Source organism: Heterocephalus glaber, unplaced genomic scaffold (assembly GCF_053883595.1).
Source record: "Heterocephalus glaber isolate CG9 unplaced genomic scaffold, H.glaber_assembly_v1.0 deba00000943, whole genome shotgun sequence".
Lineage (NCBI taxonomy): Eukaryota > Metazoa > Chordata > Mammalia > Rodentia > Bathyergidae > Heterocephalus > Heterocephalus glaber.
The window spans coordinates 8382619-8397818 of NW_028258175.1; the positions used below are offsets into that span (position 1 = coordinate 8382619).

Consider the following 15200-nt stretch of genomic DNA (forward strand, 5'->3'; position numbering starts at 1 on the left):
AATAAAGGCGTGTACAGAAAAATATGGAATGTTACAACACAGGTAATTATAAACAAACAGACAAACTGGTCAAAAGGGAAGATGACAATTTTTATTGTTATTACAAAAGCAAAATTTTTTAACTTCAGTCATTTGAATAATTGCAAGAGCAGGACTAAGGGCTTAATCCTCACACAGGCACCAAGTCAGGCACAGTAGGTAGCTACAAATTGTAAGAAAAAGGTATCTTTCCTACCTAGAGCACTCTTCCATACTTTGGAATTAGGTTTAAGACTCAACAAACTTAGTAAGTTCCCTTTAATCCTCTCTTTTAAAAAAAAAAAAAAATGAGATCTAGGTATTAACTATCTGGTAAAAACTAGTCATTAAACCCTGGCCTGAGAAATATCCATGTATCCTTTTAAATAAACAGAAGAAACTAAATAATTTGTACATTTCTGAGAACCCAGTGTTTGAGTCTCTAAAATGTAGGCCTTGCAGGCTCCGGCCTGTTTCACCTAATGCATGTGGGGGAAATGGAGGCGAGGACGGTCACCTGAGGAGCGCCTCACAAACACTCTTCCCCGGGGAACAGGAAAGGAGGTAGCAAGGACTTGGGCTGACATCTGAAGCACTAAGCTAATGTGCCTGGCAGAGGAGCCTCAGGAAGCACAAAATGTCATTTACCTGTGCTGTCCACAAACCTGAATTTTCCATGTTAAATTTTAAAGGGCACGGTGGCATGTGTGACAAGGCAGAAAAGACAACTGGTATTTCAGAGTTTGCTTTAAGAAATCTTTGTGTTTTCTGCCTAATCAGACCTAGTGAGTGCCTCTCTGCTTTTCTCTTACACTGGAGAAACATAAAATGTTTTACCTCTACTCCTACACCTCCAGGCCCTTGTCTAACAGTCCTTAGTAAACAATTCAGCTAGCATATTACTGTTTCAAGGAAGCAAAGGATTAGAGGTATGTGAGAAGTACAGTATACTTATTAAAAGGAAGACTCAATAAGTTCTAGGATACTGAGAATCAAGAATATCCTAGAGCCAAAACCATCCCAAGTTGAACCAAATCTATCTGAATTCTGGCAATAAATTGGTTCAAATGGAATTGACTGAATTACTACTGAAAAAAATTCACTTCCTATTCCACTTACTGTGAAATCTAATAAAACAAACTGCTAAATTTAAACCTAGTAAGTCTTTTTAGTTGTGCATACATAATTACACTTATTTAACAAGTTGCTACCATGTCAAGGTCTCTAAAGAAAAAAAAAAGATCATGAATATATTAGCATCTGTTAGAATCACTGAAAAATTAGTTGGAGGAAATAAATGCAGCATTTGGAGACAGATAATCATCCTCCAAATCCAGCTGACTGCTATCTATCTACCTTACATATATGTCTGTGAGAGGATTAATTGCACAAGTTTATTCTAATAAGGTAGGCCAACACTGAATATAACATTTAATCATTCTAAAATCAGAGCTATAGTGTTGTAACCAGAATTTTCACAAAGGGTTTAAAGGTTGAAAGTTGCCTGATGTTAAGAGCTGTAATAAATACTGCATATTTGTCCCTTGACTACCATAAGTCTCTACCCAAAGCAATGAAGCTATCCACGAAGCAGCAGTCCATGAGCAAGTCCATGCCAAAAAGGAAAGGTGCTAGAGTGCTGTCACGTGTAATAATCATCCAAGATCAAATTACTAGTGTTCTTGAAGATTTCCAGGGGAGATTAGCTGTTTGTTTGTTTTTCCCCAAAAGTTCATCACAGGAGCAGTTTTTGCCCACAGATTCAATTTTCTCATAGGTTGCAAAACTGCACCTAGTTGCAAGTATGATTCAAAATATATGCAGTGCTTCAACTGAGAGGATTCCAGTAACTGTTCAACAATTCACTTTCAAAGTTGCACATAAAAGCAGGTCTTATAGTTCTCATAACTAACAGACAAGTATGAATTACCTCATTACAGTGACTAACCTATACTTTTACAGTTTACTAATTTATTACATTCGGTTATGAAATATTTCAAGATTTTAAATTCAAAACAATATACATGGGTTTAATTATTCAAGAACACTATTTGTCAGTTCATTTCATGACAATATATACTCCGTTCATCTCTTGGTTTGGCTTTACAAAGATTTTCACTGGATAAATTCTTTTTGCAAATTATAAACAAATATATTTTCCCTTCTTTCACAGTAAGAAATAAGGGTTTAAAATGGCAATTACTTAGATGTTTGTTTTAATGACATCTCTTAAAATTCAGTCCATTAATTTAAAATACTATAAATAATCTAACATGAAAGTTGTACAAAGATCATTAATATAAAAAGATGCAAAGAAAATCATGGTTCTAATATATCTATGCTAAGTACAGAGAAAAAATGTTTAGATCTGTAATATGCAACCAACTGCCTTATTTTTGCATTATCAACCATATGAACAGTTTGCACTTGCAGAAGACAGAATGAAAGACTAGGAGTTTGTATTGCTCTTTAAAGATCCAACAAACATCTGCACACACTGCAGATTCATTTCAGACACTTTATCTCCTTATTCAAATGACTAGCCAGTCTAACCACAAGTTTAAAACAGACCAACTTTAAGTGGGTAATACTTGAATTTCAAAGCCCATAAAATGTATAGTATCAATTAATATTGCAACTATGTTAAGAATCCAATGAATTTTTTTAAAAATTACATTTGTATTTCTATTATCTGTTTTTTTGCAGAGGTAGGCCCTTATGGTTGCTGCCCAAGTCGTTTTACTTAGTAAGTCTTGGCAACATGCACATAATATTCTAAGTATGTTTTAATAGCAAACAGAACTGGTGTTTTTAAAATGTGTTCAATTTGAAAAGGGAAATTATCTTTGGAAATAATTTCAGTGGCTCATGAACTTTTAAAGATTCATAAAAATCCAAGCAGTTGCTAATATTACTCATCAACATGGAAGTACAAAAAGATTATGTTCTGACTAAAGCTTCTGTATTTCTCAGAAAAATAAAAGCCCAGCAAATTTCAGACATAAAATTTAAATTTCATGCAATTTAATAGTGATAAATATAGTTCTAAGAAGCTGTAGGAAGAAACTTTGTCCTGTCCGTTAGATGTAGGCTCATTCATTTCATGAATGCGAATTCCAGTTAAGACACTGTCAGATTTAAGTTTTATGTTTTGTGACTGGAAGTGGTGACTAGGCTTTTGTTTTCTGAGGAGCAAGGTTACAGGGAAGGGGACATGTTATTAAATACAGTTACAAAGTAGTGTCTCATTTAGAGATTAATCACATGTAAAAGAGGCGAAGTATTTGACAAATGGCAACACTCACTGAACATGAAGGAGGCTTCTGATAAACCCAGAAATGGTCTCTTTTATTTCCCATTTATTTTCATGAAAAACTTCAGAGTCATCATAGTTGTAATAGAAAGTCAACCTTCACTCTAAGAGCCATCACAATGCTGCACTGTGGTTCATCCAAATAACAGTTAGCGAATTTCAACTTTATACTTAATAAAGAAAACTCAATTTCAAATAATTGAGATAAAACTTATACTGTGCTTGATTCTATTTATCACTGTTAATTTTAGTCTATACAGTTCTGCTGATTCTACATATGTGTTCACTGAATTGCTGGACTAAGATCAGCTTTAACTAGCAAAGATCTTCCAACCTTTAAAGTTACTGATACAAAGTAATTTGTATAACTGGCACTTGTACAGTTTCCATACTAGATACATGCAGCTCTTATAAATACTAAAAGACATTTTTGCCAGGTCTCAACATGCTTTCTTAATGTAAATTCCACTAATTTAAAACCAGTTAATGGAATTTTCTGTAGGGGTACAATTTCATTAAGTTTTTCTTTATTTAAAAACAAAGTATGCTCTGTTTTTTTTTAAACACAGTCTACTGTGCTATTAACAAGTCATGTTAAAATATAAATTGGCAGAGAATAACTGACAGACCTAGTTAGTAAAGCAGTGTCATAGCTGCATAAAGGTATTTAACATCTGTATGGATTAACCATCAAAAGAAGGGGTCAAACTATTTCTTTCCTCTAGTACAAACTTAAACTTGTTTGTAAATGCCTCATTTAGAGTAGTGAGTAGGGAAAGTTTAGAAAAGCCCAAGTAATAAAATGTATTCAGTTACTTGGGAAAGTTAAAAAGCTAATGCAACAATGTTACATCCAGATAAAAAACATTATTCAAAAGCAATTCAAATACCAAAAAGGGTTTCAAATTGAATATTTTATTAACATGGTAGTTGTCTGTAACGTGCACACACACTCGCACACTCAGAATGATCTGCCTGGGGAAAAAAAGACTAATTATGCCTAAGGGGGAAATGAAAAATTTTAAAAATGGTTTCCATTATTATAGGCAATTATGTCCACATCACTTACAAAGCTATTGCCAAATCTGTCCAAAGAAGCAGTTTGAGAATGGGGAGGGGGAGGAATCTTTGGAAAAAAATCAACAGTGGCATAGCAGAGCTCTCAATATGAGAAAGCTGACATAATGTGGACTTTTGTTATGAATTTTCTCTTTTGCAAAATATGGGGAGAGGTTTATAAATGGGCAGAAAATAAGAGAAGGAGGTGTGAAGTAGGCTTTTGCAGTCAATTTTCCTCACAGTATTGTGCAGGGTCATCGAGAAAATGCTTAGTCTTTCTCTGGAACCAGTTTCAGAACTTTTCCAATTGCAATGGTCTTACCTAGAAATGAAATAAACAAAAACTTTCAGTAGTTTAACAGCAAGTCACTGTAAGTGTATTATTTTAATCATAAACTTTGTTATGTAAATTACCAATTATCTGATTTATCACCAAAGTCAGGATTTCTGGTTAGGTGGTAATCTTAAGTAGGCTTTATTTGGAAGGAGGAGGCTGGAAGAGATATTCCTTATATCAAAAGCTTATCACTGGATGAATAAAATGTGGCATATCCACACAATGGAATACTATTCAACAATAAAAGGAATGGATTACAATACATGTAACAATACAATAAAAAACCTGATAAACTAGATAAAAAACCCTCCATATTAGGGGTTAGGGATGTAGCTCAGTGGCACCTCATCTGCCTGGCAAGTGCAAGGTCCTGAGTTTGATCCCAGGTACTGAGAGAAAAAACAACAACAAACTTCATATTTATGATTTTATTTATGTAACATCCAAAAAAAGGTAAAAAATAAATGAAGTAGATTAGTGGTTGTCTATGGCTGAGGTGGTAATAAAAGGTGATTGTCAAGAGGTATAAGGTTTCTTTTTAGATATCCTAAATAAATGTTGTAAAACTAGAACACTGTACACTTAAACCAGGTCAATTTCATGTGTAAATTACAACTCTATAAAGCTGCTAAAACACCAAACCCTATGCAACTAAAAAGATGCAGCTTGCAATCCAATAAAAATATTCTTCCAGGGCCAGGGATTATAGCTCAGTGGTTCCGCCTGCCTTGCAAGCGCAAGGTCCAGAGTTTGATCCCCAGTACCAAAAAGCAAAACAAAACAAAACAAAACACCAAAAATATTCTTCCAGTAGTTTTCCTGTGGACTAAAAGAGATACAAACCTAAAGGGATCTTGTAAAAAAATAAAAAAATAATGCTGAGGATGAAAATCCCTGCTACATTATTTTCTGTTTCTGCCTGCCTGATAGTGTCAGGTTCTGATTAGTAACTGAAATTATCATTATATTAACAGAATAAACCCAATAGTCAGTTTCACTATCAAAATTCCTTATCTTAAAAATATAACATAAAACTAATACTATCTTTCAAGTTTTCTCTAAAATAAGGCTCAAGGACTGACAGCAGAAACTTACTAAATGCAGTATTAAGTGGGACTGAAACTATCATGGAAATAGACTACTCTTTATTTCAACTGAACCATGAGTTTTATATAAGTTCTCTAGTCTTAAAATAGTTAAGTTAGAAATATTAACGACCTATAAAAGAAATGTTTCATAACATTTTCTTACACCCAAGAATTTCATGACACTAAGAAGAAAGTTACAACTATTCTGCATCACTCAGAACTAAGCAAAAATGAGTGTACAGAAGGAAAATTAGTTGATTTTTCTTTAAATCAAGTCATGTAACCCCAGTATTACTCATACATATTACAAAGGATTTCATTACAGAAATGTCTTATTTAGTAAATTTAGGTGCTTACTTCATAAGAGTACTAATGCTAAAACGCAGTCAATACTTTTTGCTATTTACTATATTCAACTCATAAAACACTTATTGGATTACAGAATATGAATCTCAGTTTTCTTTTAACCTGCTACAATGTGGACTATACTTAAATGATGACAATTACCAAAGCTAGGCATCCTAAACATCAATTTAAAAACTCTTACCCTCATCTCTTAAAGTAAAACGACCCATCTGAGGGAAGTCTTTAAAGGTTTCAAGGCAGATGGTTCCTGCTGTCTTTAAACGAGCAATGCATACTTGATCCTGTTTCACAAAACGAGGTCGAGTCTTACTTTTTTCTCCTGATTTTTTGTCTACCAAGCAGATAAAGGTCTATCCAAGAAAAAAAGATGAGATCAGAAAAGTGCCAAATACAAAGAACTTTCAGAAATACAAATTAAAGTGCATTACTATTCCCAATCAGAAATTATCAAGAACAAAGTCTTAAAATAATAAAGAAATTATCTTAAAACAAACTCACTTTTATTTCAACCTCCTCAATACAGGTATGAATATGGAGCACCGCATTATATCCTGGACAGATGATGGATTTGTACTCTATAATCACTATCTGTCAAATAAACAAAAGCTTATTTTTAATCTCTAGGGTAAAAAGATTCCAGATGCCATACATACAATAATATAAGTAAGCACTCATCACTAACTTAAGGAGATGGCTCTAATTTTATTCACAGGATGGGTCAAGTTGCCTGACCTCATAGCATGAATTCAATATCCTCCACTACTGAAATGGGTAAATACCTCGTCAACTTTACAAATGCAACAAGCAAGGTTTATTCCAAGAAAGCTTTCCTTTATATTCAAGATATTAATCATTACCATCCACAGGTACCTAGATGTAAATCTGCCATAGCTTTATCCACTTCTCAACAACCAAGGTCCAGTAAAAGCAAACACCTTTAGATTTGGTATCAAAATTGCAGGTACAAGCCCTGAGTTCAATCCCCAGTACCACCAAAATAAACAAACAAAAATCTAATGAGATAGGTGCAAGTGGTATGCACTGGTGATCCTAGCTACTTAAGAGGCTCAGGCAGAAGGCTCACAAGTTCAAGGCCAGCCTGGACAACATAAAGAGATCCTATTTCAAGATAAAATATAAAAAGGGATGTGTCTGTGCTCAGTGATAGTCTTTGCCCACTATGTGCAAGGGCCTGGATTCAACTCTCAGAACCCAAGGGGAAAAAAAATTAATGATCAGTCATCAGACCTTATTAAGAGTACTCAAAAATTCTGTTACCCACACCAATCATTTACTCTGTCACTCTCCCAGAGAGCTCAGATGGTTAGTAATATGGAGAAATGTGTGTGTTGACTTTGTGTCAGGGAAATTATTTGCTCTAAATGAGCAGACCATGACTTCTAAGACCACTGTGCTCTCATCAAAGTGAAGGATGTTTTAAACAATGATATACCACTATTAATATATGGTTTGTTTGGGTTTTTTTGGTACCAGGGATCGAACTTAGGGCCTTGTGCTTGCGAGGCAGACGCAGCACCACTGAGCTAAATCCCCAGCCCTTATTATCTGTTTTTAACCCAGATGTGGTGGCATAGGCCTGTAATCCCAGCACTGAGGCTGAGGCAGGAGGACTGCCAGTGTGGACAACTTGGTAGGCTCGTCAAAAACGCAAAAGGTGTGAAGGCCCTGGGATCAATCCCCAAAACTGCTCTCCCAACCTCCAAAATCTGCTTTTGCAAAGTAAGTATTGGATATTCTCAATTTTATCATCAGATCAAAATTAAAAAGGAATTTATGAAAAAAACTCTCTATCCAATTAGTACTTGTGCTATCTTAAAAGACTATGTGAGGAGCCGGGGATTTAGCTCAGTGGTTCCGCCACCTGCCTCGCAAGCGCAAGGTCTTGAGTTCAATCCCCGGTAGCAAAAAAAAAAAAGACTATGTGAGGGTCAGGGATTTATTTAGCTCAGTGGTTCTGCCGCCTACCTCACAAGACTATGTGAGATATACCTCATGGTTGTGATATACATTTCAATTTCCCTAAAAGTATTTAAATGGCACATCACAAATATTCAGTACAAAAGGTCCTGAAATTCTAATTTTTTTTTTTTTGGTACTCGGGACCTTGCGCTTGCAAGGCAGGCGTGGCATTGCTGAGCTAAAAAACCCCCGGCCCTCTGAAATTCTAATTTAATTTAAATATAAATACATTCACTATGACAACTGTGGTAACTTGTTTACCTGGGCATCAAATGTGCGTCCAGAATGACAGAGATTATTAGGATCACAGAGTATGAATCCTGGAAGAATTTCCTCTTCTTCAATTCCTTTCAGCCTGATTTTGAGGTTTTCACCTGGGGCTACAGAATCTGTTTCTACATCATCAGAAAGTATTCCAAGAACTTCCACGTTGTGCTTAAAAAGAAACCAAGATTGGAGGTTTTCTGACATGTTCACTGAGTTACAAAATATAAAATGACCTAGACCTAAATGTTCATTTATTGAAAAGTTACAGGTCACAAATGTTTGTTAACTACCCAAAATAATTTAAATATAAAAGCTAATTTAACTTTTCCTTTTTTTGTGTGTGTGCTGGGGATTGAAACCAGGGCCCCATCTACCACCCACTGGCGATTTTAAAACTTATGGTAAAAATACATATAATAAAATTTATTATCTAGGGCTGGGAATTTAGCTCCGTGGTTTCACTCCCTGCTGCACAAGTGCAAGGACCCAAGTTTGATTCCCGGTACCAAAAAAATAAAAAATAAAATTTATTATCTTAATCATTTTTAATTATATAGTTTAGTGGTAGTATGTTCATCCACACTGTTGTTCAACCACTCTTCAAAACTGAACCCTTTCCATCTTCTAAAACTGAAACTATAATAAATAAACAACAACTCTCCATTTTCAACAGGCCCTGGCAAACACCATTCTTCCTAGGAATATCATGTAAGAATCCTAAGAGTATTAGTCTTTTTGTGACTGGCTTATTTCACTTAACATAGCATCAAAGTTCACTCATGTAGCATGTGTCAAAACCTTTATAAGGCTGAGAAATACTCCAATGTATATATGTACCATACATATTTATCCATTTATCCACTGACAGATTGTCCACCATTTGGCTATTGTAGAACAATTCTGATATAAAAAGGGCTATAAACATATCTGAGACTGCTTCTAACATTTTTAGGAATATATTCAGAAATGGTATTGTTACATCATTTAGAAATTCTATCTTCAATTTTCTGAGGAATTGCTATTCTGTTTTCCATGCCAGCTGCACACTACTACAAATACTGCACAAGGGGTTCAACTTCTCCACATCTTCAACACTTGTTATAACACATTTACTTCTTGGTTTTTTTTTGGTTTTTTTTTTTTGGTACCGGAGATCAAACTTGGGTTCTTGTGCTTTCCGAGGGCCAGGAAGTAGAACCACTGAGCTAAATCCACCAGCCCACTTCTAGGTTTTTTGAGACAGGTTCTTGCTATGTAGCCTAGGCTTGAACTCACAGCCTCCTAAGTGCTAGGATTACAGACATGGACCACCCTACCTGGCTCATTTTTTTTTTGGTACCGGGGATCGAACTCGGGTCCTTGTGCTTGCGAGGCAGGCAGCAGAACCACTGAGCTAAATCCCTAGCCCCCTGGCTCATTTTTTTGTTTTTGACAGAAGCAATCCAAGTCACTGTGAGGTGTTCATATCGCTACAGTTTTTACTTCCATTTCCCTAAACTGCTGTCTTTCTGCCTTTTTTCTTTTACTTTTTGCAGTACTGGAAATTGAACCCAGAACCTTCACAGTGAACTAGCCCTTTTCAATTTTTTATTTTGAGGCAGAGTCTAAGTCACTAAATTGCCCAGGCTGAGCTCAAACTTGTGATCTTCCTGCCTCAGCTTCCCAGAATGATGGGGTTAAAAGTATATACCACCATACCTGGCTGCTAAGTGTCTTTTTGTGTGTTTGCTAGCCATCTTTTATCTCTTTGGAGAAACGTCTATTCCAGTCTTATGCCCATTTTTGAATATGGTTGTACTGGAGTTACTTGTTGAGTTCTTTGTATGTTATAATAAGCCCTTATCACATACTTAATTTGTAAGTATTTTCTCCCATCCAGTAGGATGTCTGCTTACTAATTTTTAAATGTATAAGTTTGGCAGTTATGCCTTGAAATATTCTAGCTCTATTCCACTGAAACATAACAGAACTACTCTGAACTGTTTTAAGGCTTGATTAACAACTATGATACTGTATACCTGTACCATAATTAGTATAAAATGACAGCTACCACAGATAACAACCACTTCTTCTGTACTAGTAAGGCCCTTCATCTGCAAAAAATACTTAGGGACACACTCCACTTGCCTATATAGAATCTTACTTTATTTTCGGTTGTAAAATACATGTAATATTAACAGTTTCCTTCTTAAACCATTTTACAGTATTTAATTCAGTAGCATCTATTATATTCATATACTGTGTAAGCACTGCCACTATTTAGTTACAAAATATCTTCATCAGCCCAGAGGAAAATCTTTTATCTAGTAAGCAGTCACTCCCTATTCCCGATTCTCCAGCCTCCTGCAACTACCAATGTATCTTGCCTCTCCATCACTTCTGACAGCTCTACAGACAAAACTGAGCAAAAACTCCAACACACCATTATTTGTATTCATTTATTAGCCTTCAAGTTACAGAGATAATCACATTAGAAAAAAAATCAGGCTTTTTTCCCACATCTTTTTTTTCTTGCATATTAGTTATACAGATTAATGGGTTTCATTTTAGGGAAAAAAGTAAGCTTTAAAATTGAAACCCCAAAGCACAACTTATAAGGTGCTAATCATTACCAAACATTACCTTGGCAATGCATACCTATGGTGATTTTATATGTTTTAATGAAACTCCAATGATAAAGAAATTATAATAAGGCAAGGATTTAAGATAAAGGCAAATGCTCTGCTCTCAAAACAAGAGAACATCTTGGATACATCATTTCATGGTATCAAAGCACACAAAAATGCAACTACATCTCTGGCTCTCTTACTAATCCATTTGTTAACTGAAGCAAGTCACCCAAGAATTCTAAATATTCTTATGTACTTGCCTATTATATAACAGGGATGAAGGTCTCATTTATACTGCATCTTTTTAGCTCTAGCTGACCCATTTGTTGTTGAATAACAGAAACATCATATGTTCTTTTTCACATTTCATACTTGGTTTCAATAAAACATAAATCATTACTTTAGAAAGCAGAGTTTGTTTTAATGGAAATTCCTAAGTTTTTGAATAGTTGTAGTTCATTTTGAAAAAAAACTAGTTCCTTAATATATTCAAAAGAAAATCTACAAGGGACAGAACATTAGTTTTACCTTGTTTGGCATCATCACAAGCTGCTGGCCTTTACAAATAGATCCTGATTCCAGCTTTCCCAGGACCACAGTGCCCATATCCTGTTCAAATTTAAAATAAAAAAATTAAGTTGCAAACTTTTATTAGTGTTTTTCAGTAGGTAAATAGTCCAAAGAGAAACTTTACAGTGCTTACCATATAGGACAATCATTAGCTTTAAAGTGGTGGAATACTTAGGATTAAACTTAAGCACAGGGAGATAACAAATGCTCTGTAATGATTTGTGCCATAAGCATATGTATAATATTAAAGATGCCTTAAATTTTTTAAGAAAGCATGATAAAAAAACCAAAAACTTTATGTCAGAGATTCTGAATTGTTTGTACAAATTCATGTTCTCCTGAGCGCTAAGCCTATTCCCCCCTATATAAACCTGGGGGGAAAAATACTCATTCAGAACTTCAGAATGGAACAAATAAAGAATAAAATATTTCAGGAGGTCAAAACACGATATAAATTGATACTGTAAAACTTTAAAAACCAAGCTGAAAATCCAGTGAAAAACAACAAAGTTAATTTTTTTAAAGGCTGACATCTAAGGGGGGCTAGAAGACTAGCTTAGTGGCAGGGCACTTGCCTAACATGCACAAGACCATGAGTTTGATTCCCAGCACCTATGTGTCTATGATAAAAATAGCACTCATATGCTGCCGATGGTATTACAAATTAGCATAACCCTCTCTCCCATGTACTGTGATTGAACCCACAGAGCACTAAGGCTACATCCACCCCTTTTATTTTATTTTTTTTTTCGGTACCAGGGATCGAACTCGGGTCCTTGCGCTTGCGCAGCAGGCGGCGAAACCACTGAGCTAAATCCCCAGCCCCCACCCCTTTTATTTTAAGACAGCACCTTGCTAGACTATCTAGACTTGCCTAGACAGTCTTGCCTTGGCCTTCCAAGTAGCTGTGACAACAGGCATGCGTCACTATGTCTGGCCAGCGTAGTATTTTTTGCAAAGCTATTTATCAATATCCATCAACTTTAATGTGAAAGTCATTTGAGCCCAGCAGTTTCACCAGTATGAGTTTATCACTTAAAAAAATGATCACTGGCTCACTGGGAACAGCTGAAAAAACTAAAATTTGCTGAATAAATTATGGTCTATTTATACCACAAAGTAATATACAGCCATTAAAATGGAATGTTATGTTGTTAATAAAATCATTGATAATTAGGAACAAAAAACACAACAATAAACTTCACCTCTCACAAAATCCAATTTAATATTTTGAATACCTTGTACTTATCCACAATTGGCAGCCTGACTGGTCCATCAACTGATCTATTGAAGTTTGGCAAGTTATCCAGATATGGAATAAATGGTAATCCACTGAGAACATAACAATATACATTACAGGAAGTTAACAACATAAATATCAAAATTTTAAGAAGTAACATGACTAAATTAAAAAAGTGGTTATAACATTTTTCAGTTTACCCATATACTGTTTATACTCAATTTAGTACCCATTTCATGATTTCTTTGGTTTTTTGAGACAGAGTCTAGCTTTGTACTGTAAGCTGGCCTAGAACTATGTGGCCCAGGCTGGCCTTCACCTCACAGTGATCCTCCTGCCTCAGCCTCGCAAGTGCTGGGATTACAGGCATTCACCACCACACCTGGCTCCCATTTCATCACAGTTATCCCTTAGAAAAATAAAAATGTAGTCAATAACTTGGTATCATACAACTCCTCCTGTAAATTTATCTTAGATTTAGAAAAATATTTATTAGCAAATAGGCCAAACATTGTAATATGTTGATTATACGCTTATCTAGTTTTTATGGACTCTGAAATTTAATTTTTATCAGCTCTGAAATCACAATTCCATAAAAAAATTTCCTTTTTATTTGGACTGGGTGACTTAACATTGTCCAGCTGCATGCTCTGCAGAACTTACAAACTAATCCTAACATTCACATGGAAACTGAAGGGACTCAGGACAATCTAGAAAAGAATAAAAATTAAAGACACTTTTTGATTTGAAACTTCAAAGCTACTATAATCAAGACTATCTGTTTGCAAATATACACTAATAAAATAAAAATAAATAAAAAGACTGTGATTCTGGCCTAGGACAGCCATACAGACCATTAAGAACAGAACTGTGGGTCCAGAAATAAATCTCTTACATTTGTGGTCATTTGATTTTCAGTGGGGATGCCAATCCAACTTCATAAAGATTTAACCTTCAATAAATTGTGCCTACACACATATATACAAAAGCAAAGTGAACACAGACACAGACTTTATCTTACACTTTACATGAAAAATTCAAAATGAAGCATATAATGTAAAAGCTAAAAAAATTATGACACACTTAGAAGAAAATATAGGACTGATCCTGACCTTAAGTCAGGCAATGCTTTAGGTATGATATGAAAAGAATCATCCACAAGAGGGAAAAATAAAGTGGACCTTACAAAAATTAAAACCCTTTGCAGCTGGGCCTGGCAGTGCATGCCTGTAATCTCAGCTACTCAGGAGGCTAAGGCAGGAAGATCACAAGTTTGAGGCCAGCCTGGGTACCTTAGTGAGAGACCCTGTCCCAAAATAAAATGTGTAGCAGACTGGAGGTGAAGCTCAGTGGTAGAGTGCTGGGTTCAATATCCAGTACTCAAAAACAGAAGCAAAACAAAACAAAAAAGCAAGGGTTCGTGACGAAGGTCAGTAGTAGAGTATTTGCCTAGCAGACACAAGGCCCTGGGTTCAAACACAGAACCAAAAAAAAGTGAAAAAGGATAGCTGGGGGTACAGCTCAATGTGAGTGTTTAGTGTATGCAAGGCCCTGGATTCAATTCCCAGCACCAAAAGAAAAAAAAAAAGGAAAAAAAAAAGTGACAAAGAAGCAACCTACAGAATGAAAAAATACTTGCTAATCATGTACCTGATAAGGTACTTGTATACAGTACATAAAGAACTTTTAAGACTCAAGACCCAGACATAAGTGGGGCACACCTGTAATCTCAGCCACTTAGGAGGCTAAAGTTTTAAACTTCGAGGCTAGCCTGGGCAACTTGGTGAGACTCTGTCTCAAAGTAAAATTTAAAAGGGGGTGGGGTAGAGCACCCTTAAGTTTGTGCTAACTCATAAAAAATCAACCCAATTAAAAATGGGCAAAGGGGCCTGGAGTGCCACACTCAGTGGCTAAGTGCTTGCCTAGCATGTGTGAGGCTGGATCACTGGATATGATCCCCATGTTCCATGGTGTGTGTGGTGGAGGGGGATAGGCACAAGGTCTTGCTTTTTTTTTTGGTACCAGGGATCGAACTCAGGTCCTTGAGCAGGCGCAGTGCCACTGAGCTAAATCCCCGGCCCTGTCTTGCTATTTTTTTAAGCCAAGGTTACAGCCAATATTTTCTTAAATTACTGATTAAAACATAACCCCCCACACACACTTTTTAAAGGGAAATAAAAGGTTACTTACATGTACCAAGGACAGAAATCTGATTGCTCTTTGAGATTTGCTCCAGTCAGTCCTGAGCAGGGCATAAAATGAATGTCCTTTTTGGGATTGAAGCCAACCTTTTTCAAAAATGGCACTAGCTTCTCTTTACATTCTTCATATCTATGAATATTTACAAGTAACT

The 15200-nt window shown here is 35.6% G+C and overlaps 1 protein-coding gene across 7 annotated transcripts in view; it reads right to left on the reverse strand.

Annotated features, from left to right (window-relative positions):
- Positions 1–69: 69 nt before the first annotated feature.
- Gspt1 (G1 to S phase transition 1) overlaps positions 70–15200 on the reverse strand; it is a 34401-nt gene continuing 19270 nt past the window's right edge. For all 7 annotated transcript variants that reach the window (XM_013076415.3, XM_021237253.2, XM_004855858.4 and 4 more), the window contains 7 exons: positions 15038–15178; positions 12846–12939; positions 11566–11646; positions 8423–8596; positions 6680–6769; positions 6363–6531; positions 70–4712 (listed from right to left, as the gene is read on the reverse strand). In XM_013076415.3, the coding sequence (XP_012931869.1) occupies positions 4660–4712; positions 6363–6531; positions 6680–6769; positions 8423–8596; positions 11566–11646; positions 12846–12939; positions 15038–15178 (802 nt within the window). In that variant the 3' untranslated portion in view covers positions 70–4659. The remainder of the gene's footprint in view (positions 4713–6362; positions 6532–6679; positions 6770–8422; positions 8597–11565; positions 11647–12845; positions 12940–15037; positions 15179–15200) is intronic.